Here is a 22344-nt window from a genome sequence, read left to right as displayed (position 1 = left end):
CAATGACGGCAAAGCGTGTGATGTATTTACCTCACAGGACGGTCTCATCACTCAAGCTTCTTGCGTCTTCCTCGCAATCCGTTCGGTCTCAGCGTTCCCATCTCGTCCATTCGCCATCAATTCATCTTCTTCGATTGAGGCAATCAGAGCCCCAAGTGCACTTGAGCTCATTTGGCCGTGAGCGAGCACTTGCGCAAGGTCGTCCGCTCCGTGTATTTAGATGTGTGCCAGTGGGGATCAAACTGGAGTGAAATATATTCTGAAAGTATGACTTAGTCCTGCTTTTATGCAACTTGGATGAAAACCTCCACTTTCCATATGAACTGGAGAAAAAATCTGAAGTGGTCATGTCATTTTCCCAACAACTCGCAAAACAAGCGATCTATTTCCAATTGGGTTTAATTGTTTGGACAAACGGGGTGAGCTGACAACATCAAAACAGGCGGCGCTCGCGCTCGAGCTACATGCCATTCAGCGGCAGGAATACCGAATGTACCAGACAACAACAAAAGCAAAAACAAAGCCCACCAGTGTGCAAGCTTGGCATAAAGGTGCATAAAAGCGCTATTGTCGTGGCTTCCAGTGTCACTGGGTTGGTTGGTTGGTTGGTTGGTTGGTTGGTTGGTTGGTTGGTTGGTTGGTTGGTTGGTTGGTTGGTTGGTTGGTTGGTTGCACTGAGCTGAGTTTGGGCTTTTTTGGTTGGTGGAAAATGTTGTCCACACCTGTTGCAAAGCAGTCACCCTGCACTTGTGCTATCTTAACTTTTTTCCACGAGAATCAGATCACAATCAAAACAAAGTGACGAATGTCAATTAAATACACAACAAATTATATCGTAAACACAAGGTTTATCATAAATTGACAGTCAAGGGCCAAATGTTCATGTGCAAGGCTACACTATTTCACAAGCAAATAAACAAGGGATGAGCAGCATTGCTATTGCTATTGCTATTGCTATTGCTATTGCTATTGCTAGTGCTAGTGCTTGTGCTCTGTGCATTCTGCCGAGCAACAAGCGACAAGGAAAACTTGACCTGAGAAATTCTGGTTTTCTACTCACCAAGTGTTGGTATTCCCGGAGCCTCGTTTCAAATGATTAGCACATACGTACATCAATTTTCTTTCATGGGCCTTTGGGGGCACTTATGGTCAAGCCCTGGGAATTCGGCCTAGCAACACGTGACCAAGGAGAAGAAAATCTGCACAATTTTAATGATCTTTGCATGTGTTCACTTTCCCTGAGGGAAAAAAAAAATCAAGGTATCTACAGTACATTATGTTTTTATCTTACGCCCGAGAGCTCCTATATTCATCAGGGATCACGTGATGATGATTGTACAACGGGTTGGCAAAGGACAGCCTGGCGTCCCTCCTGGACGAGCTCTGCCGAGTGAGGGAGATGAAATTTGTGCATCCATTTGATATTTGCCAATTTGAGAAAAAAATCAAAAGGCTCACCTCGCTCTCCCTCCTCCAAGGGTACACGCTGATGGAGAGACCCCCGCCGTCGTTGCTGCGCCTGATTGCGCGGCGCTCAAACTGAAATCACGCATGAATGAGAACCCATTTAAATGTCCGTGAAGACTTGACATCACATTGGTGAAATGAAAGCAAATGAAGAATAAGCCGTTCATTTTGATCACGATTTTGGGAATCCCATGTTTCGCGGTACGTTCGCCAATTCAATGATGTCGGCCTAAGTAAACATCAGCGGGGATGACGAATCACCGGAGATTACTGTCTTGTCTATTTGTACGACCGTGAACACTAACGATGCCCCAGAAAAATTGCCAAATGATGGATCAGACATCACCTCTGCCTTCCAGTCAAAGGCGAGGGGGCCGTCCATCATCCCGTAGTCCGTCCGGCTGCGCTTCCTGCGGAAGAGGCGGCGTTATCATTATCGGGAGGCATATAAAAAAAAAAAAAAAAAAGCATCATTACGGGCGACGACTCACATGGCACGACATCGCTTACTGCACAGAGCCAGGACGCAGATGGCCACGCCGGCCACCAGCAGCAGCATCCCGACGGCAATGCCGGCGTATACCGCGTCTGACAACCACCATTTGTTATTTCCTAATTGGACCGTGCCCATGCAAATGTCAAAACCTTACCTAGCTGCGTGGCCTCGAGCCCGTGTGGCGTCGGAGTGGAGAGCGGCGGCTTGGCCCTCACGTGACAGCGGTTGCCGGTCCAGCCCGGGTTACACCTGAGGGAGGACGGGGAAACAAACGCTAACATCTAGCATGCTAACTAACGTCTTGGGCCTGTAATGTTGGTTTAGGAGCTTCTGGTGCCTAAATGCCAAAGGCAACCTTTTGAATGTAGCAGACAAAACAATGGCATTTTGTGCTGGTGGAAATTCCACAGCTGGACACAAAGAGAGAGAGAGAGACAAGCTGCGAACCATTTGGCCCTGTTGCTGTGCGGAGAGAGTGTCCTCGCAAGATGTTCGTCCAAATCCACATCTGTTCAGTATCAGCTGGCTTTTCGGCGCTTCAAATGTGGAACACACATCTATCGGGATGTCCTTATCATCTAACGTGTGAACGTGGGCGGGCGGGCAGGCATTTTTTGTTGGACACGCTGCTTTCAAAGCTGTGCGTAGCTAAAATGATTTGGAAAAAAAAGACTGCTCAAAATGTATTCAAGAGGTTTTGATTTGTGTGCAGTCGGGGGGGGGCGACTTTGTCAGGTTGCTGAAGGGGGTGTGGCCAAAAACTTTGAGATGACTTTTTTTACAGGTGCGGGTAGGTAAAAAAGCTGCTCTCTTTCTTACACACAGCACATCTTAGATACTTGGTCGCTACGCTAAATCTGTCAAAAATATTGAAGGAGTTCAAGGTGGAATTTGAGATTGACATCCCAAACTAAATGTAACCACACAGAATCACCAATCACCATCTTCCCGGATTGTCTCAAAGCGCCAACCAGACGGATGCTTGGTGTTTAAATATTGACGATTCCGTCGCGCCTGCGGTGAGAAACCGCTCACCCTGGCGGAGGAAGAAAGCCAGCGTAATTTACAGGTTGCTTACACGTTTCACGGAGCGAGACGGATGGAATTTTGATGTCTGACGTCTCACCAGGCGAGATAAGCGCCAGTGTGCGGGAGTGAGTGAGTGAGTGAGTGAGTGAGTGAGTGAGTGAGTGAGTGAGTGAGTGAGTGAGTGAGTGAGTGAGTGAGTGAGTGAGTGAGTGAGTGAGTGAGTGAGTGTGTTGTGAGCGGCTTACATGCAAACAGGTCCGTGCTCCTCCACGTGGCACACACCTCGTCCAAGGCAGAACATGGCAGGACAATCTGCATCATAAATCAAATCAAATCAATAAATGAGAGTGACAACCCGGTCGTATGAATCATTCACATTTACAACATTAGCATATGCCGAGCCTGTCTCGCTGAAATGCCCCCCCCCCCCGCCGCCTATACCGAATGACAATGAGCCTCCAGTACGCAGTTTCTGTTGCCGTGGAAACGGCATCACATTAGTGTTGAAATAGACAATTGTGTTTGTTAGGAGTGGCCAATATGACATTAAAATCTGTTCTTTTTTTCCACAAGTTAGGTTTCAATCCAGCCATTTTATGTGATTAGCAACAATAGAAATACTGGTGCCGTCATCACAAGCGTGCAAATGTCGTTATTTGAAGGTCCAATTGGCAGGCACGCGCAATTAAGGGCAAGTTTGCACCCTGGAGATGAACCCATTTTCAGAAAATGAGCACTTCTGGAAGATTCTGACAAGAAAACAGAAGACAAGCTCACAGAGATACAGTGCCGAGTGCGAGGGAGGCCCTCTTTTGGTGGCACGGCTTCACTCAGAGAGAAAAAGCGACCGACCCAAGTGGGTGTTTACCGTCACAACTGGACTCATCTACGTGGAAAGGCAAACAGTCTGCAAAGCGGTCGCAACGCTTCTCCACGGGAATGCAAGAGGACAAGGCGTCGCACAGTAGCTCTCCCGGCTGGCACCGCAGCAAAGCTGGACAGACGGGACCCTTTTCAGAAGGCATCCAAAAAGACCAGTCATCGGCGACACTTACGACAGTCGTGCTCGTCCTCGCCGCGGCCGCAGTCGGCCACGCCGTCGCAGCGCAGGATGGCCGGGAGGCAGATGTCGTCGGAGCACCGGAAGCGAGCGGCGGGGCAGCCGCCCTGCGGGGGGAGGGTGCCCGCTACGGCCGTGGGGCAACGCTCTTCGTCCGACCGGTCCGAGCAGTCGGGCTCGCCGTCGCAGCGCCAGCTTCCGGGGATGCACTGGAAGGAGAAGACGCACTGGAAGTGCTCGGAGCTGCAGGTGAGAGGCTGCGGAGTCACGGGACCTGCGGATGAGAGAGAGAGAGAAGCCAGGTTAGGTGGCTTCAGCGAGAAACTTCATGAAATACATAGATCGATGCCCCTCACCTCCGGTCACGCACTCTGCCGTGTATGTGATGTCATCCAGGGCCACGTCGGTCCACATGTCTCCGCCCGCCTCCGCCTGGAAGCTCACTCGAAAAGGCGCCCGGTTGGACAGGATGACGCTGGCGTACGTCCAGCCCTCAGCTTGGTTCCCGGCCAAGGCCCACATCAGCAGCGGCGTGCCGCTCGCTCCCACCGTGAACACCTACGAAGCAATTGTGTCTTTCATTCTCACGTGCACGCGGGGGGGGGTCTTTTTCAAAAGGGCACCTTGAGCGTTCCCATCCTCTCCGAGCCGTGCATGTGGTACCAGAAGCGCAGGTGACACAGCCCCACGCTGGCGGGGAAGGCGCGAACGGTGGTCACCCTGGCAACGTCGCCGTTTTGCTGAGCGCCCGAGTGGATGTAGAGGAAGCTCCCCGCGCCGCCTTTGGGAGACAAACGCAGCATGTACCACTACGGTTGAGAAGAATCTCAAAACTCTGTAGGTTGCTCGGAGAGCCCCCTCGCTGACCTGGACTGCGGTCAGAAGCGGGTCCAATTCCCGCTCTTGCGCCGCCGATCCGCCAATCAAAGTCGTCGTCGGTGTCCTGCGCGAGCTGGCACCTCTCCTCCCATTGGCCGTCGTCCGCCTCGAAATTACACGCCCCCGGCACGGCGAGTACGCCGCCTAAAGGGTTGTGTACAAAGATCAAATGGATTGACTGGGCGCCCCAAACGGAATGGCTCACCCACCGCAGTCCGACTCGTCCGATCGGTCGGCGCAATCGGGCTTGCCGTCGCACACCAGGCGGGACTCCACGCAGCGGCCGCCGTCGCACACAAAATCGCTGATGGCGGGACAGCTCGGTGGCTCAGCGAGACCTGCTCGCAAGTATTCGCTGTTGACTACTTGAATCGGATGGGATGAACATCCAAAATGCACAGATGACATCAAGGTGCTTTTGGCCTTCCACTTTTGTGCAATGGACATAAAACACACGTTACTCAAACAAAGCACGCAAAGATGCGAGCGGCCCACCATGGAATGTCGAGAGCGCGCCGAGGGAAAGTCAAGTTTCAATTTGGACATCGCCATTGCACTCACTCGGGGCGCAGTCTTTGAACTCCAGGTCGTCCAAGGCGGCGCCCCCGCTGACGTCGCGCCACCTCACGCCCTCGAATATCAGCCGGAAGTTCCTCAGCCTCCTCAGCGCCACCTGGGCCCGCTTCCAGCCGTTCCCCTGGTGGCCCGTTCTGTTCCACGCCTCCCACATGGCGTTCTCCGTCTGATCATTCGCCGGACACATCGACAAGACTCATTTGCCAGCGTCATTTGTGGCTTTTCGGACTGTGTCTCCAGTTATCGCTCTCACTCACGCCGCACATGGAATCTATTAAAAGAGAGGGAGGCCAAGTATGTAATTCCTCCGCAAGTCTTTTCCCATGGCAGCAGCCAGGCATCACATGGTGACTAATGCGCCGTTCAAACCAGCCATGCGACACCAGAGCGGAGCGGAGCGACATCGGCCGGCCGCGCGCGCACGTCACGCCTCGTCTAGCCGCTTCCAGCGTCACCTCCAGAGTTATTAGAAAGATGTGTCATTAATTATGCTCTATCAATGCAGCAATCAACTTCTCTGTGACAAGCAGTCGCATTTCCCGCTCTAGCCCGGATATGGGTAAAAAGGCAACATACATGTATGAGCATGGCTTTTTAGTTTGGCTTTGAAAGCACCAGTTTAGAAGCCTACAAAGGAGAACTCCTCCTGGAAATTGTGACTACGCATAACAAATAACACAAAGCAAGGAGGGGGGAAAAAAGCAGGAAGGAGCTCACAGAGGATGGAAGTCGACACGCTTTGCTTTGCTTTGCTTTGCTTTGCTTTGCTTTACCTTGACCAGCAGGCGGATGCTTCCCGAGGCCTTGTGAGAAATGTAGTACCAGAATGAGAGCTTGCAGATGGAGCTGGACTCCTTCCACTGAGAACTGCTGATGTGAGCCTTGTCACCTTTCAGTCCCACCGGTGTGGCTTCCAGATACAAGAAGTGACCTGCGGAAGTGCGGCGTCACCTCGACGTTCCCAAAAATGAGCCATAGGCGGACGGACAACAAACCGCTCTCATTGTTTAGCGTGTGGTCGTACGGCGGCCGTACGCCCTGCGCCGAGCCGCTTCCCAGAGACCAGTCGAAATTGTCCGCCTGCGAGTTCTTCCAGCCGCACGGGCCGTCCTCAAAGGAGCAGGACGTGCCGCAGCGCTCCTCGTCCGAGCCGTCGCCGCAGTCGTCTCGGAAGTCGCAGCTCCGCTCGGGGGAGAAGCAGCGGCCGTTGGCGCACGGAAGGAAGCCCGGAGCGCAGCCGCCTGGAAAGGACAAACTCAAATGCACCTGGCCTCCCTTTTGGAAAACCACCTCTGCCGGGCACAAGTACCTTCAGGAGGAGGAGGAGGAGAAGGAGAAGCGGCGGCTTGGTCCGAGGAAGCCAGCAGGCACCCTGACGAAAAGGTGACGTCGTCCAGGCAGATGTCCCCCGTGGGATTGCGGCCCACCCGTCCTTCCAACGTGACTCGGAAGTCCTCGGGGTGGCTCAGCGGGACCTCGGTCATCTGCCAGTAGTTGCCCTGGTCGCCCGTCAAATTGAGGAGGAGGTGGAGTCCCCCGCGGCGGCTCTGCCGGAACACGGCCAGCGTCCCGATGCCGTCTCCGTACATGTGGTAGAAGAAGCGCATCTGAAGGGGGATGTCACAATGATGTTTGTTTTGCCTTTTGTTTCAATGCTGCGACGGCCGGTTTCACTCAAGAGGTGTCTCCGTCATGCCCGACTCGTTGGCTGAACCCTGCCGCTAATTTAGCCGCGAGCGCGATTGACGTCAGACGACAGAGGAGCGGGGCGGTCGATTACAGCTGCCGTTTTTATGAAACGCCGTATCTCATTTCTAACATGAAAAGACGACGTATTCTCGGGTATCTGTTGACAAACGCGAGCAATAATTGTTGATCTTCTTCTCCAAATGATGCTTGTTACAACATACAGCAGTTAGGGAATTGGTGTGTGCCAGACCTTGCACCGGGAGCTCCTGCGGCTCAGCAACGGCCCCGAAACGCGGGCGCTATTTCCGGCCGCCTGAGGGAAAGAGCTCTCCAGGTAGAGGTAGTGGCCGGAGGGGTCCCTCAGGGTGTGGTCGGTGGACGGGCCCATACCGAGGGTGGGGGTGCCGCCGGCTTTGATCTGCCAATCAAAATCGTCGTCCGAGCTCTGGCGCCAGGAGCACAGGTCGAACTCAAAATCACAACGGCCGTTGAAGGCTTCTGAGAAACACAAATGGAGAGAGTGAAAATCCATGCGTTCCCACCACAATGTCAGGCCCGCTCGCCGCATGCACACTAACTGCAGATGTAAGGTTCCTCGTCGGAGTCGTCCCCACAGTGGTCGATGAAGTCGCACAGGTTGTCGCGGGGGACGCAGCGGCCGTTGGCGCAGGCGTAGCGCTCGGGGCCGCAGGGCGCTCCCGAGGCCTTCGGAGGGGGGGCGCAGTCCACAAAGGACACGTCGTCGATCACCACGTCGCCCATGTAGCTGATGCCGCGCTTGGCTCGGAACACCACCTGACGGGCAACAACATTTTCCATTTCATACTTATATGACTGATGACACCCAGTGAGCAGCACAATTTAGGTATAGATGCTCCAAATGAATAGCAAAGCAGTTCCACACCTGAAAGTCATTGGACAGCCCCAAGAACACTTCACCTCGTCTCCACTTGTTGCCTTGGTTACCGCTCTGAGACCAAACCCCATGCGTGACGTTACCACGCTTCAGCAAAAGCTGCAAAAGAGTTCAAGGCCATGCTAAGCAGGCGCAAGAAGCGATTCCTGCAGCGCTCTTCCGTCTCACTTGCAGGGAGCCCACGGTGAATCCGCCCATGTAGTACCAGAAGACCAGCCTACAATGCGGCCCGGTGGCTGCGATGACTGGCGTCTGGAGGTCGCTGGCTTGGCCGTAGCCGCCGTTGGAACTGTCGGCACACATGTACCAACCCTCGGGGCTGCCCCTGGGAACGGACGTCAGTCCAGTCAGAGAAAGAATCTCTTTGTCATTATTATGACACCGTCTCTTCCTCACAGGGTGTGGTCGGTGACGGGACGATGGTACTGCTCTCCGGCGTGAATGCTCTCCCCTTGGTCAGGTGACCAGCGGAATGCGTGCATGGGGGGCGGGGCAATAGTCTCCCAACCGCAGGTTTTGCCACCTTCAAAATCGCACACCTCGGCCACTGCGGGAAAAAATAATCAATTCATCAAGTTTAGAACAATAGGTTTTCCAAGAGCATCTTTTTATTTTACCACACTGGTTTTCATCGGAACCGTCCGAGCAGTCCCGCCTGAAGTCGCACACCTCGCCACGGGCGACGCACTGGCCGAGCGAAGCGCAAGCAAACTCCCCCTGGGGGCAACGGTGGGGCTGAACCGAGGGGGCCGGCGTGGTCACCGCCGGGATGCTGGCGTTGGCCTCGGGGAGCTGGCCTTCCTCGGCAAAGGACGCGTAGCTTTAACGCTCCGACGGAAGGCCTCGCCGGGCCGACGGGCGTACGTAGGTACGTACGTACGTACGTACCTTGGTGCGGGACGCAGCCCAGGAAGGAGAGGTCATCGATGGCGATGTCCCCGTTGAAATCATCTCCGACCGTGCCTTCAATTACGATCTAGCCGCAGGCAAATAAAAGCACTCTTCTTTGACTCTGAAACTGGTCGCAGCCGGCGGCATACCTGGAAGGGTCGAGCGCTGGTGAGGTAAAGAGTCTTCCTGTGCCAAATGTTGCCCTGGTCCCCGTAGCCCACCCACAGCAATTGGCCGCGACCCGTCGAGGTGGTCCTCAGATAGATGGCGAGGCAGAAGACGTGCGAGCCAAACATGTGGTAGTGGAAGCGGAAGACGCACGGGCTGCGGGAGTCAAAGGGGTCCTCGCCGCGCCGGTGGGTGGGCTGGAAGGCCGGGCTCAGCAGCACCGCCGTGTCTTTGAACTCTTGGGGGACGGAAGACTCCATGTAGAGGTAGTGGCCGTAGCTGGTACCCAGCGTGTGGTCCTTCCAGGGCCCGGTGTTGAAAGACGGGGTGGGTCCTCGGGTGCGGGTCCAGTCGAAAACGTCGCCGTTTCGCTCTTGTTTCCAGCTGCACAGGCCCTCCTCGAAGTTGCACTGCAGCTCGGGGGCTGCGGAAGGGGAATCCTTCTTCATGATCTACTCCGATGTACGCACGGCGAAAAACACTCACAGCAGCCCTCTTCGTCGGAAGCGTCCCCGCAGTCGTCCACCAAGTCGCAGCGCAACAGCTGATCAACGCACGCTCTGGTGCGCGTGCAGTGGAAATGGGTGTGCGGCGGGCACTCGGCGGCGGCAGCCGGCATGGAGCAGTTGTGGAAGGACACGTCGTCCAGCGCCGAAATGCCGTCAAACACGCCCATGCTGATTTTAGCCAGGGCGATTTGGAAGGGCCGCGTGATGCGACCCAGCTGGACGCTGACCCGGTTCCAGCGGCTGCCCTGCTCGTACAAAGTCCTCCATATGATGGTGTTGTTTTGGACCCCTCGGATGCGGAGGTACATGTCGGCGGCCCCCACGGATATGCCCGAGTTGTAATGCCTAGACGGAGGAAATAGGTCGCCAAATGTGGCAATCCAGCAAAATCGCACCGGCGGGCCTCACCAGAAGGTCATGGTGCACCCGGAGGCCGACTGCCGGAACCACGGTCCTCTGAGGACCGCCCTCGGATAAAGACTGCTGCTGTTCTTCAGTATGAACATAAAGTGACCTGCAATGGAGCGACAATTCAGCTTCCAAAGAGACCCGCGGATTCCTTGACGCGACACTGCTACTTGAATTCCGTGTCATATTTCATGATATGGTTGCTGTCTTGCTACACTCGGGACCAAAATCAAACAACAGAGCACACGGCGACAAAAAGCATTTCCTATTCAGGGATCTGCTCGTACCCTCCTCCGTGCTGTTACTGGAGTGGTCCGGAGGAGGCGGCCGACCGTAGTACTCGGGCGGGACATCGGCGGACGAGCCCCTGACCCAGTCAAAACCGTCACCGGGGGTGAGCTCGTACCAGCCGCAGGAGCCGCCTTCAAAGTCGCATTCCGAAGCTGGAGGAAGACAGACGTGGCGTGGACAGACGCTATGGCCCTTTTTCATTATTTTGGGGCAATTGCAAAGTAAATTTGATTGTTTTCAACCAAAGCGCTTACGGCAGTCGCTTTCGTCGTCACCGTGCGGGCACTGGCGGGTGAAGTCGCACACTTTGTCCGCCTCGATGCACGGCCCACCGCCCTGGCAAGCGTACCAGGATGGCGGGCAAGCAATGGTAGGTGGGGGCACACTCGGAAGCGAGACTTGAAAAAAACCAACAACATGTTTGAAGGCTTTTTTCCATGTGAATTCCAGAAATGTCTGGAGACATGTCAGTACCTGGCTCACAGTGGGGACTAAAGGAAATGTCATCGATGGCCAGCACCTCTGCTGCATCACTGTCCTCTGTTAGACTCCCTGCAATTACCACCTGGTGGACAAGACAAAATATGGATTTCTTTCTTTCTTTTGCGACATCCCCTGAGGTTTGCCGTGGGTGCAGGCAGTGACAAAGTCCGCAAGGCGTCTTTATCTGTGACTTTGGATCTTTATTACTTGTCGTATATGGCGTGTGGGGGAGGAGAGAGAAAGTGGAAGAAGCTTGGATTGAAAAGTTTGCCTTTGAAACTTTTCTTCCAAATGCAACAATACGTACAATACATAAAGTTGTATTGTATTTGATGACAAAAACAAGAATGATAAACATTTTGAACCATGAGAATCATTCAAACAATATCAAAGAAAACAAGACGAAGAAGATCTAAATCCTACACACCCTAAAAGTGCTGTTGCTGGAAAAGCGGACAACAGCTCGCTGCCACGCTTCGGCTGGAGTGGACCGCTTCCACAGCACAGTGGCGTGAGCCTGCGGACCGCTCTCCGTCAGAACCCGAAGCGCTCCGTGTCGGGCCGAGACGTAATGGTAGAAGCTCATCTGATAAGAACAGATGCCATTGCACAAACAATTTGGCTCACGCTTTGGGGGGGTCGGAAAAGGAAGGATCCCTATGTACCTGGCAGGTGGCGGCAGGCCCAAACTGAGGACTTATTAGCTGTGCGCTGGTAGTGTCGCCTCTTTCAGGCACAAGGGACAGGAAATAGGCTGAAGAACAGAAGTGTATTGATTTAGCCTTGATCTAGCGAGCGTAGAGAGCGACCCAAGGTCTCAAACCTGATTGGTTGCCCGTGTGGTCGCCTCGGATGAGCCCAACCGCCGTGCTTCTCTTCCATTGAGAAAGCGTTTGGGATGACGGCTGCATCAGGTCACAGAAGCCTTCGCTAAAGTCACATCTCTTATAGTTGAAACCTGTGAGACAGACAGAAAATGTTAGGGAGGCATCCATTTTGTTAATTTACCAACTATTGTCATATCAACAGATCAGTAGCGTGCTAGATTGACTTACAGCGTCGCCGGTCGACTCCGTCGTCTGTGAAGTCGCACACACAATCCTCAGGTACATATGAGCCATTAGCGCAGGTAGAGTGCAAAATCAAACAAGGCGCAGTAAAGAAGGCCAAAGTCAAGGCCACCAGTGACAATGGGCAAAGTTTCCACATCACGGACGTCTACTACATGACTTTGTACAGTATGGCGAGCGAGGCTCAGTTTGACTGTGCGCTCCGGCGAGTCGTCATAAATGCCTTTTATGGCTCTTACTCAATACGCTTGCCCGCTTGCTTGCTTGATTTGAGTCTCCATATTGAACCAATGGGAATGGCGCTCATCCATAATAATGCCCTCCCTCCATCCATCCGTTCACACAGGAAGGCTGCGTCGGAATGGAACCCACAACCTCTGAAACACGCTTAGGAACGCCACAAGTTCGAGTTCACTTGAGCTGTTGAAAAGAGCAAAAGGCATTTTGTTTGGCATGAACTAAAGTCACAAAAAATGATCACAATATTCTACACAAGAAGAAAAGCGCATATTATGAGTTCAATGTGCATGTGGATTGACGCAAAAAGATTGAGATTTTGCTGCTACCTAGCGGTCATTCACACACCACGTCAGATTAGAATGTGACTGTCAATTTTTTTTATTTTTTTTTTAGTTCAACAAACACATGACGTATTGAATAGACAGCAACAGCAGCAATGTATACATGTTCTCATGTACGTTTTGATGCTCAATTCTCATTATTAGTTTATAGACACATAACTGCTCAATCACAACACGAATACAACACACATTAACACACACTCACACGCAAGGGGGTGACGCCCCCCCCCCCCCCCCCCTCAGGTAGCAAATGGTCATGTGACAAGTTCCCGCCTTTCTGGGGAGTATAAAAGAAGCTGACCTGAAACAGGAAGTTGTCGTTTCATATGCCGCCGGCCTGGCTGCCATTAATCAAGCCAAGGTCTTGCCAACGAAGACCCAACTCTCTGCCTCAACATTGGACATCGCTCACAATACGCCCATCAACTCCAAGAAAATGCCGCAGCTTCCTCACGTTCAAGGCTTGTAGCAGACACGCTTGCCGTCCCTCCCTTCATCGACTGGCTCCTCGTCTCAATCGCGCCGTCCGTCAGTGGCAAAGCCGCAAGTCTTCTCGCCCTTCCCGTGCGTCAAGCTGCCCAGGAAGTCGGCGGCGGCGGCGGCTCGAGACCTGGGCCTGTACGCCGGCCGGTGTTCCATGGCAAGTTGCTCCCATGTTATCTCGAGTTACGTCTGTTGAGGTAAGGCGATTGCGCAGTTTTGTGTTTTGCGACTGCAGATTCGTCACAAGCGACTTGGAACTTCCCTGATTGTAGAACTGTTGAAATTTTCAATAAAGACACTGAACTAAACGTCTCGTTTGCATTTCCGACTGGCTGCAAAAAAATAGCAAACAACAAAAAATTAAAGTCATCAAAAAGATTTGAACCCGTGACTCAATGAAATAAGAATAGTTTACTTGGCAAAGCCTTTACCGCTGCGCTGTCGTGACATCATCAATCCCTCAAACTAATGTTCAATATAGCCAACAACACTAGATTACGCGTTGATCTGACCCGCCCATGTTAACTGGCTTGATGGGAGCTCAGCACCAGTTGTCATGCGAAGTTTGGAAGCATTAAGGTAAGCAAGTCTAGCAGAGAAGAGTGCGCACTGAGGTTTTCTTTTTGTTGGAATGACTTTAAAACTGCATAAAAGATATACACTTGCATACAACATCGCCCTACAGGGTCATAACTGACATATAATGCTTTGCGCCTGCAGACATGAAAGATTTTAATGAATACTAACGCCGACCAATCTGTAGCGCACATGCAGAAATGAGGACCCTCTCGATTTTGTTCCATCAGTATGGTGAAGAATTGAACTGCAAACTCATCCAAAATGAAAAACCATGTCACGAGTGTAGTTGAGTTAAGGCTGATGCCTTTGAGTTCAAAAGGTTTTTGGTCTATCCGCTTGAGCTGCTCCATTAAACCATATGCAACCGCGTGCTGAAATATGCCGACGACACGACTGTGGTGGGTCTGATCACCGGTGCCGACGGGACTCACTACAGATCGGAGGTTGACCTTTTGGCCGCTTGGTGCAGGGACAACCTTCTGCTGAACGTTGTTAGGATACGGATTTTAGCTATTGATCTGACTCCAAATTACGATCAACACTTAACACAAGTTTCTATGTCCTAATCCACACACTGGCGCACCTAACAATTTTGCGAGTTCGTTCTGTCAAAGAGAAGACCAGTAGATCAATCAGACCAAATTTACCAAATGTTTATTCCTAACAAAGCGCACTAATACAGGCCTGGGTCCCGGGTCCCTCACACTAAAACTCGTGCGTTTTTGTGACCACCAAAAGACGACACATTCTTCCGGGTTGCCCAGTTTTAAAGAAACACAATATGAATATTAAAGCATGCAAAATATTGTGTGATGATTGGTCGATGGTCATCTCCTCCCCGTCGAGGTGTCATCACTGTGGTCAGGAGTTGGGGATTTTCCTTTCGAAGCCCAACCACCTGGACGTGGTATTGTTCTTTGTTCTCGTTCCTCACCGACCTCGAGGTGTTATCGTCTGGTACTCCCTTCGTTCCGTGCCATCTCGTACTGCCTGTCTGGTACTCCCTTCCTGGGCCTGTTCCATAACTCTTAGAAGAAAACAAGTTCATGCAGTGTGCCTACACATTCCTCACCCCCCACCAATCCACACAAGCACTCCAATACTAGATATTATATTGATATGATTATATGTTTCACACAACCTTAAAAAAAAATATATGTTTGCAAACCGCTGAAAGCACATTTCCCTTTATTCCCTCTCATGACCTCATTTATGAGGTCATCACCCGCTACTCTAGCAAATAGCTACCAGCGCGCTATCGGTCCTTCCTTCCTCCCGCGGCTCATGTTGAGCCACCAGGGTATATTGGCCCATCGGTGCCAACGGGCCAACGGTTTTCTCGATCAACCGGACAGTGAGTGATCTAATACATGGAACACAACAACAACCGCATAACATCATAATTGTAGTAAAAATAGCCACAGCAACAAGCACAGACATGATGAGCCCTTTCCAGTTTCCAAACGTTTTCATCCAATCAAACCAAATATCGGTGTGTACACCTGAATGATCTTTCATCTTTTTATTCAGTGTCCTGAGTCCTTCCAACGCCTTGGTCAGTCGTCCCCCTGGTGCCGTGTTGTTTGGGATGAAAGTACAACATGCATCACCAAACATTCCACACACACCATGTTCCTTAGCCAATAGCATGTCCAACGCAATTCTATTTTGGAACGCCATTAATGACGTTGCGGCCAATTGTTCATGAACTGCGGCAAATGATTCAGCTGTATAATTACCCAGTCGTTGGACATTGTAATGAACGTAATTAATACGGTCTACATTTTTATTGGGGGTGATCCATAGGAAGATACTTTCGAATCCCAAGGCCACTTGATTAACGAGTTTATACTCATCTGGTACACCTCGGGGCACTCCTATAGCGTCAATATATGTTGGATCGTCGTCACTCAACCACGGGGGCAAAACGTCTCTTTTGGCTCGCTTCAGGAGCTCCGCCAATGGGGACTCCAGGTCCCAATTGAGATTCTGTATTTCAATGGGGACAACCACCACAGGCATTATCAAAGACACGAGGGCACAGATACCTGATGCATTCTTTGGCAAGCGATCATATAATTTGTCATCACCACACCACAACCAGATGTCTGCACGAGAGAGAGGAGAGGTTACAGTCAGTGACAAATTTTTGAATTTGAAATTGAATTTCCACCATGTGGAATCTATTGTCCCAATACTTATGCCGGTCCCCTTTAACTTTAAACATGTCATATTTTGTTGAGTCACATGGTTGTCAAAAACGGGCTTTCTTTTTTAGTGAATAATTGTATGCCGTGACTCTCCAATGCCCTCTCAACCGAGGACAAACCAAACTCATTCCCTAAGCATTGAAAAACCATAAATAAAATAAAACAACCACATTTTTCCATATTGTTAACTTCTTTTGTCCATGACATGAAGCAACTACAAACCGTCCATCCTCTTTACATTGGTGAATACATGTCCCTTCTCTGTCTGGTGGGGCTAAATCCAATATTTCCCTTACCTTTTCAATTTGCTTCCTCCACACCCTTCTCTGGTACTTTTCCAGTTTGTCCTGTAACGTTTGGTTTGTCTCTGTCCAATTAAACAACGTGACATGCATTTGCCAATTTCCGCTGTCACATCTCTGTCTCAAACCTCCCTGTTCTTCTCGTGAGAGCTCTTCTGTTGTGTTCACCTCAGCCTCAAAAACTACTTCTCCTTTGCATCGGTATTGTTTATAAGTGGGTAAAATTTGAATCTGGGACGTTTTCTGCTGGATAGTCTCATCAATTGTCATCAATGTCCACACAAAAAGACAACCTACTAAAAATAGCACTACTAAAATTCAGTCAGTCAGTCATTTTCTGAACCGCTTTGTCCCCACGGGGGTCGCGGGCGTGCTGGAGCCTATCCCAGCCGTCATCGGGCAGTAGGCGGGGGACACCCTGAATCGGTTGCCAGCCAATCGCAGGGCACACAGAGACGAACAACCATCCGCACTCGCACTCATACCTAGGGACAATTTAGAGTCCAATCGGCCTACCAAGCATGTTTTTGGGATGTGGGAGGAAACCGGAGTGCCCAGAGAAAACCCACGCGGGCTCGGGGAGAACATGCAAACTCCACACAGGGAGGGCCGGAGGTGGAATCGAACCCGCACCCTCCTAACTGTGAGGCGGACGTGCTACCCACCGCTCCACCGAACCGCCACTACTAAAATTAATTCTGAAAAATCCGAAAAACCTTTCGAGCCCTCTCCTTTTCCGTATTGCTGCTCCTTCTCCTTCTGTCTCCCCCCTTTGGCCGGGTCCGGGACACGGCCAAACAAGAATACCTTCATCCTGACGGAACAAACTCTGGGGCCGGACGTAGGTGTGAGTAGTGATACCACCGACGTCCTTTGAAGTCGAGCTAGGCCATGTGAGAGGTCCTGGCCAAGACACGAAAGGGGCCCTTCCACCTGGGCTCCGTCCACTTTCTGGAGATGACTCTGACGTAGACGTGTACATGTGAGCTGTTTCTCCACCGACACGCCTTCCTCCGCCGCAGCCGTTTTCTCTCCAATCTGTGCAGAAACACTGGACACCAAAGCAGACAAATAGGACCCTTATGCTGTATGAGACCAATTTGGTACCGTAACATCCTCCGGTGGGACGAGCGTCGTTGCTGGTCCCGGCATTAGACGACCTGTCATCAATTCAAACGGTGCAAATCCAGTGTGCCTGTTAACAGATTGCCGCACAGACAACAAGGCAAGCGGAATCGCTTGGAGCCAATTCATTCTCATTTGAGCAATAATTTTGGCCAGTTTTTTCCTTCAACGTCCGGTTCATTCGTTCAACTTTGCCCTGGCTCTGAGGATGGTAGACACAGCCGAATCGATGCTTCAAACGCAAAATTGATTCCACCTTGGCCAAGGCTTTGTTGTTAAAGTGTGTACCATTGTCAGAGCGGATCAGGGCGGGAAAACCATGCGTGGGGATGTAATGGGTGATCAAAGCCTTGATCACAGCAGCAGAATCTTCTTTCGAGCACGGATATGCCTCAGGCCAGCCTGAGTAAGCGTCAACCAACACAAGCAAAAAGCGTTTCCCATTCACTCTTGTATACATGTCGGTGAAATCAATGATCACCTCTGCTCCCAGCCACGGGGTCGGCTGAAACAGGCCGGGCTTAGGCTTCAACGTAGGACGCAAACAGGAGTCTGGGTGTTCCCCGTCCAGATTACTGGACCGCGGAACACCAACATCATCTCCAGCAATCCTGTCTGCCATGGGTTGTTTAATTTGGTATGCATGCTGAGACCTAGACCAGTACAAATTAGGAATGTGAGTTTTCCGCCAATCGGTCTGTTGCAACAACTGCTTGACCATTGAGCCCAATTGTCTGGCCTTGTGTCCTGGGGCAATAGCTAGGGAAATGTGTGGCACCCCTTTCTCTGTCATTTTGAACCACTGCATTTGTTCATGTGTCAGTTCAGTTGCCGCTGCAACTCCCTCTTTACCAATCAAAATGCGTGATGAAGTTAAATCCCACATGTGCAATATTTTCAAACAAATCCCGATATACATCATCACTTTTTCGGTCATAATATAGAGTGCAATGCAAAGGATCAACAGGTGGGTGGTATGGCGTCAGTGAGCAGATCCAGGGTTTCCACAGTAGGTAGGTCGAGAACACACCACCACCAGCAGGGGTCTCTGGCTCCAGCCATGTTGTTGTATTTGTTGTGAGCACTGGATGCTGACGCCATCTGGAAATTGAATAATCACTCCCTCTGGCCCAACAGCTGACAACAAGTCCTCCCCATCAAATTGATCGGAGTGTCTGTGGAATGGATGTATTTGTGCCACAGTCTACACCCCGTCCGGGTGATCACAGTTTCAAGTGGTTTGGTAAAAGGCAGAGTTTGTGGTTTTCCCGAGAAGCCGACTAAAGTCGTTGTTTTCTTTGACAGTGAGGATACAGGAAGGGCAGTGTTTATTGATGAATAAGCTGCTCCTGTGTCCACCAGCATCTGCACAGGTTTTCCCTCCACTGTCACATGAAGCATTGACTCCGCTGGGCCACTGCTTCTCTTGCTCCCCGGGCTGCCCTATTCAAATTGTCCACACCAGAGATCATCATGTTGGTAGTACTGACCTCCGTGTGTTTGTGGCTGTTGCCAGGGCCGTTCACCAGACGGAGCTGTTCCTGCTTGTTGCATCGGCGCCTCAGGTTGATGTGTCGGGCCTCCGGCTGGGCGGGCGGCTCCGTGCGGTCGATACTGCGGGCATTCTCTTGCCCAGTGATCGGTTAACGTCAACAAGACCAAGGAGATTATCATTGACTTCCGGAAGGGTCACGCCCACCACCTGCCGCTGACCGTCGACGGAGCTGTGGTGGAGAGAGTGAGTAGCACCAGATTCCTGGGGGTGCACATCAGTGAGGACCTCTCCTGGACCACCAACACTGCGTCGCTGGCGAAGAAGGCTCAGCGCCGCCTGTACTTTCTGCGGAAACTCAGGCGGGCAAGTGCTCCTCCCGCCGTCATGACCACATTCTACCGTGGCACCATTGAGAGCGTCCTCTCCAGCTGCATCGCTGTGTGGGGTGGTGGCTGCTCTGAGTACAACATGAAGGCCCTGCAGCGCATAGTGACCACTGCGAGTAAAATCATCGGGGCTCCACTCCCCTCCCTGAAGGAAGTTTACGCCTCCCGTCTCACCCGCAAAGCGGCTGCGATTGTGTGTGATGAGAGTCACTCTTTGTTTGTACTTCTGCCCTCTAGGAAGAGATACAGATGCCTGCGCTCCCGCACCACCAGACTCAGGGACAGCTTCGTGCTCCAAGCTGTCCGGATCCTGAATTCCCTCCCCCCTCCACCCTCTGCTACATGACGTCCTGTTCTTTTGCGCTATGATCTGGCTGTCTGCTATTAGCGCGCTTGCTCCATTTTGCTGGTCTAATTTGTCTATTTATTTATTTGTTTATCATTTGGGTTATTTGCTTATTTGTTGCTCTTGTCTGTTCGTTTTTACTCTTTGTGCTGTTTGATGTGAGTGTTGTGTACTGTCTAGTCACCGTGGGACGGTGGGAAACGTAATTTCGATCTCTTTGTGTGCCTGGCATGTGAAGAAATTGACAATAAAGCGGACTTAGACTTTGATATACTGTACGTACCTTCCACGTAATTCAATCCAGGCATCTATAGTGTAAGTGGTTAGTGCTCTGGACGATCGGCCCAGCGATCAGAGTTCAGTATTTTATCATGGAAAATTTACACAACACAGGGTTAGGGTTTAGGATTATGGCTAGGGTTAGATTTTGAGCCAGGGTTTGGGTTAGATCTGGGGTTAGGGCCGGGGTTGGAGATAGGGTTAGAAGTGGATTTACAACTAGGGCTAGCCTAGTTGCTGTGTGTCACGTAAGCACAGCGGTTAAGGCAATGCAGAGTAAACTGATCCTGTTTCTTTGCGTGACGGGTTCAAATCCCGTTGATGACTTTTTTTTTTTCTTAGTGTTTGCTATTTTTTGCAGCCAGTCGGAAATGCAAACGAGACGTTTCGTTCAGCGTTTTTATTGAGAATTTGAACAGTTTTGGATTCAGGGAAGTTCCAAGTCGCTGTGACGAATCTGCAGTCGCAAAACACAAAACTGTGCAACTCTCCTTACAATAACAGTCGTAACTCGAGCAAGATAATATGGGAGCAACTTGACATGTAACACCGGACCCACCACCAGGTCGCCCGCCGTCTGCTTCCCCAAGATGAGCCGCAACTGTAACAGCGACGCCGGCCACCAGGAGGCGCTGAGAACCTTTGGCCATCAGTCAGTGACACCGTGACATGGCTTGGAGATCACAAATCTGTGCCGTGCTTCCTGGACACTGCATTAGGTACACCATAACTGGCCACACCTAATAACAGGCATTTGTAAATGTTGGCAAAATTGTGAAAATATTAAAGTTTGAAACTCAATATCTGTTGCGTCAGTGACAAATAAAAACAAGGACCTTTGGCAAGAATGCGCTTGGTTTTATTTGAATTGAGCTTTCTCGTTTACCGTAGTAATGTGCATTCCAGTTCTTTTAAGTGAACAGAATTTTTAGAATCGGTTCACTAAAAAGATTCGTACAAACGAATCGTTCAACAAATTGTCCCCCCCACCACACACACACACACTCACACTGATCCTTTTTATTATTTTTTTATCTTTATAAATCAAATAATCAAAAATCATGGTCAAAGCTTCACGGAAAATGAAAAGTGCCACACCCGCCCTCACCCCCACTTTCTGATTGGCTGTTTGATTTGTGACGTCACTCGGACAGTCCATTAGGTACACCACCATTACCAGGTGTACCTGATCACAGGCCACTTCATTAGGGAAAAGTCATGGTCATGCCACACCCGCTGTCACCCCCACTTCCTGATTGGCTGTTGAATCTTTGACGTCACTTGGACACTCCATTAGGTACACCGCCATTTTCAGCTGTACCTAATCACAGGCCACTTCATTAGGGAAAAATCATGGTCAAAGCTTAAATGAAAGTGAAAATGCCACACCCGCCCTCACCCCCACTTTGTGATTGGCTGGTTGATCTGTGACGTCACATGGACACAGGTGTACCTAATCACTTTATTAGGGAAAAAGTTTAAGTGAAAGTGAAAAATGCCACACCCGCCCTCACTCCCACTTTCTGATTGGCTGTTTGATCTGTGACGTCATTAGGACACTATTAGGTACACCGCCATTTTCAGGTGTACCTAATCACAGGCCACTTCATTAGGGAAAAATCATGGTCAAAGCTTAAGTGAAAGTGAAAAGTGCCACACCCGCCCTCACCCCCACTTTGTGATTGGCTGGTTGATCTGTGACGTCACAAGGACACAGGTGTACCTAATCACTTCATTAGGGAAAAAGTTTAAGTGAAAGTGAAAAGTGCCACACCCGCCCTCACCCCCACTTTCTGATTGGCTGGTTGATCTGTGACGTCATTAGGACACTCTATTAAGTACACCACCATTTTCAGGTGTACCTAATCACAGGCCACTTCATTAGGGAAAAATCATGGTCAAAGCTAAAGTGAAAGTGAAAAGTGCCACACCCGCCCTCACCCCCACTTTCTGATTGGCTGGTTGATCTGTGACGTCACATGGACACAGGTGTACCTAATCACTTCAATAGGGAAAAAGTTTAAGTGAAAGTCAAAAGTGCCACACCCGCCCTCACCCCCACTTTCTGATTGGCTGGTTGATCTGTGACGTCACACTGACACAGGTGTACCTAATCACGTCATTAGGGAAAAAGTTTAAGTGAAAGTGAAAAGTGCCACACCCGCCCTCACCCCCACTTTCTGATTGGCTGTTGGATCTATTACGTCACTCGGACACTCCATTAGGTACGCCGCCATTTTTTCAGGTTCGTTCGCGAAGATTCATGAGTGAGTGACAGACAGCGTTGCTGCTATGCCAGCCGACACACATTATGCCGAGATTGATGTTTTAACTTTGTATTTGTTGGATTGTAGTGATGGTGTTATTATACCGAATGTGTTTGTGCTTGAATAAAAGGTTGAAAAAAAATCCGTTATGCCGACATTTGTTATTTTTGGGGGACACCAACTCATATAACAACGTCAAACACATACGTATTGACATATAAAGCAGTTAACCAAATGTGTGATTTTTATATTTTGATTGGCGAATATAAAAACAAGGAATAAAACACCAGACAAGTTATCACATAGATGTTTATTAAAATAATAATAGTACGTCTCAAACCAGCAATCTAATGCGCAAC

The 22344-nt window shown here is 50.7% G+C and overlaps 1 protein-coding gene across 6 annotated transcripts; it reads right to left on the bottom strand.

Moving 5' to 3' along the window:
• Positions 1 to 385: 385 nt before the first annotated feature.
• Positions 386 to 13591, bottom strand: malrd1 (MAM and LDL receptor class A domain containing 1). 6 transcript variants are annotated; one of them, XR_015069190.1, is made up of 37 exons: positions 12815 to 13591; positions 11918 to 12352; positions 11686 to 11820; positions 11528 to 11616; positions 11290 to 11448; positions 10854 to 10944; positions 10634 to 10777; positions 10376 to 10531; positions 10089 to 10194; positions 9658 to 10025; positions 9153 to 9595; positions 9001 to 9088; positions 8730 to 8909; positions 8509 to 8659; positions 8281 to 8437; positions 8101 to 8211; positions 7775 to 7991; positions 7447 to 7694; positions 6817 to 7114; positions 6503 to 6748; positions 6281 to 6438; positions 5765 to 5962; positions 5493 to 5673; positions 5141 to 5269; positions 4920 to 5075; positions 4676 to 4833; positions 4409 to 4610; positions 4048 to 4326; positions 3861 to 3986; positions 3238 to 3304; positions 2118 to 2212; positions 1959 to 2055; positions 1814 to 1877; positions 1459 to 1539; positions 1292 to 1383; positions 1061 to 1169; positions 386 to 761 (listed from the first exon to the last, which is right to left on the bottom strand). XR_015069190.1 is itself a non-coding variant. In XM_085939564.1 (37 exons), the coding sequence occupies exons 3-37, from the start codon at positions 12069 to 12071 to the stop codon at positions 1124 to 1126; spliced, it is 5670 nt and encodes a 1889-aa protein (XP_085795690.1). In that variant the 5' UTR covers positions 12072 to 12352; positions 12815 to 13328; positions 13412 to 13591; the 3' UTR covers positions 386 to 1123. The 6 variants fall into 6 exon arrangements, 4 of the variants coding, with proteins under 4 accessions (XP_085795690.1, XP_085795689.1, XP_085795691.1 ...); XR_015069191.1 differs by having other exon boundaries at positions 386 to 722; XM_085939564.1 differs by having other exon boundaries at positions 386 to 1169; positions 12815 to 13328; positions 13412 to 13591.
• Between the last annotated feature and the right edge of the window lie 8753 nt (positions 13592 to 22344).

The sequence above is a fragment of the Syngnathus leptorhynchus genome, chromosome 19 (assembly GCF_054491065.1).
Source record: "Syngnathus leptorhynchus isolate UIUO chromosome 19, UIUO_Slep, whole genome shotgun sequence".
Lineage (NCBI taxonomy): Eukaryota > Metazoa > Chordata > Actinopteri > Syngnathiformes > Syngnathidae > Syngnathus > Syngnathus leptorhynchus.
Note: the sequence above shows the minus strand (reverse complement) of the source record. Positions and strands in the feature narration are given on the sequence as shown.

Coding starts and splice junctions, on each gene's coding strand:
- malrd1 (XM_085939563.1), bottom strand. CDS start 12,071: ATGTGGAAACTTTGCCCATTGTCACTGGTGGCCTTGACTTTGGCCTTC. Junction 4,327..4,408: donor GGCAGAGTGCGTGACCGGAG/GTGAGGGGCATC, acceptor TCTCATCCGCAG/GTCCCGTGACTCCGCAGCCT. Junction 2,213..3,237: donor GAGCACGGACCTGTTTGCAT/GTAAGCCGCTCA, acceptor GTCCTCCCTCAG/GTGTAACCCGGGCTGGACCG.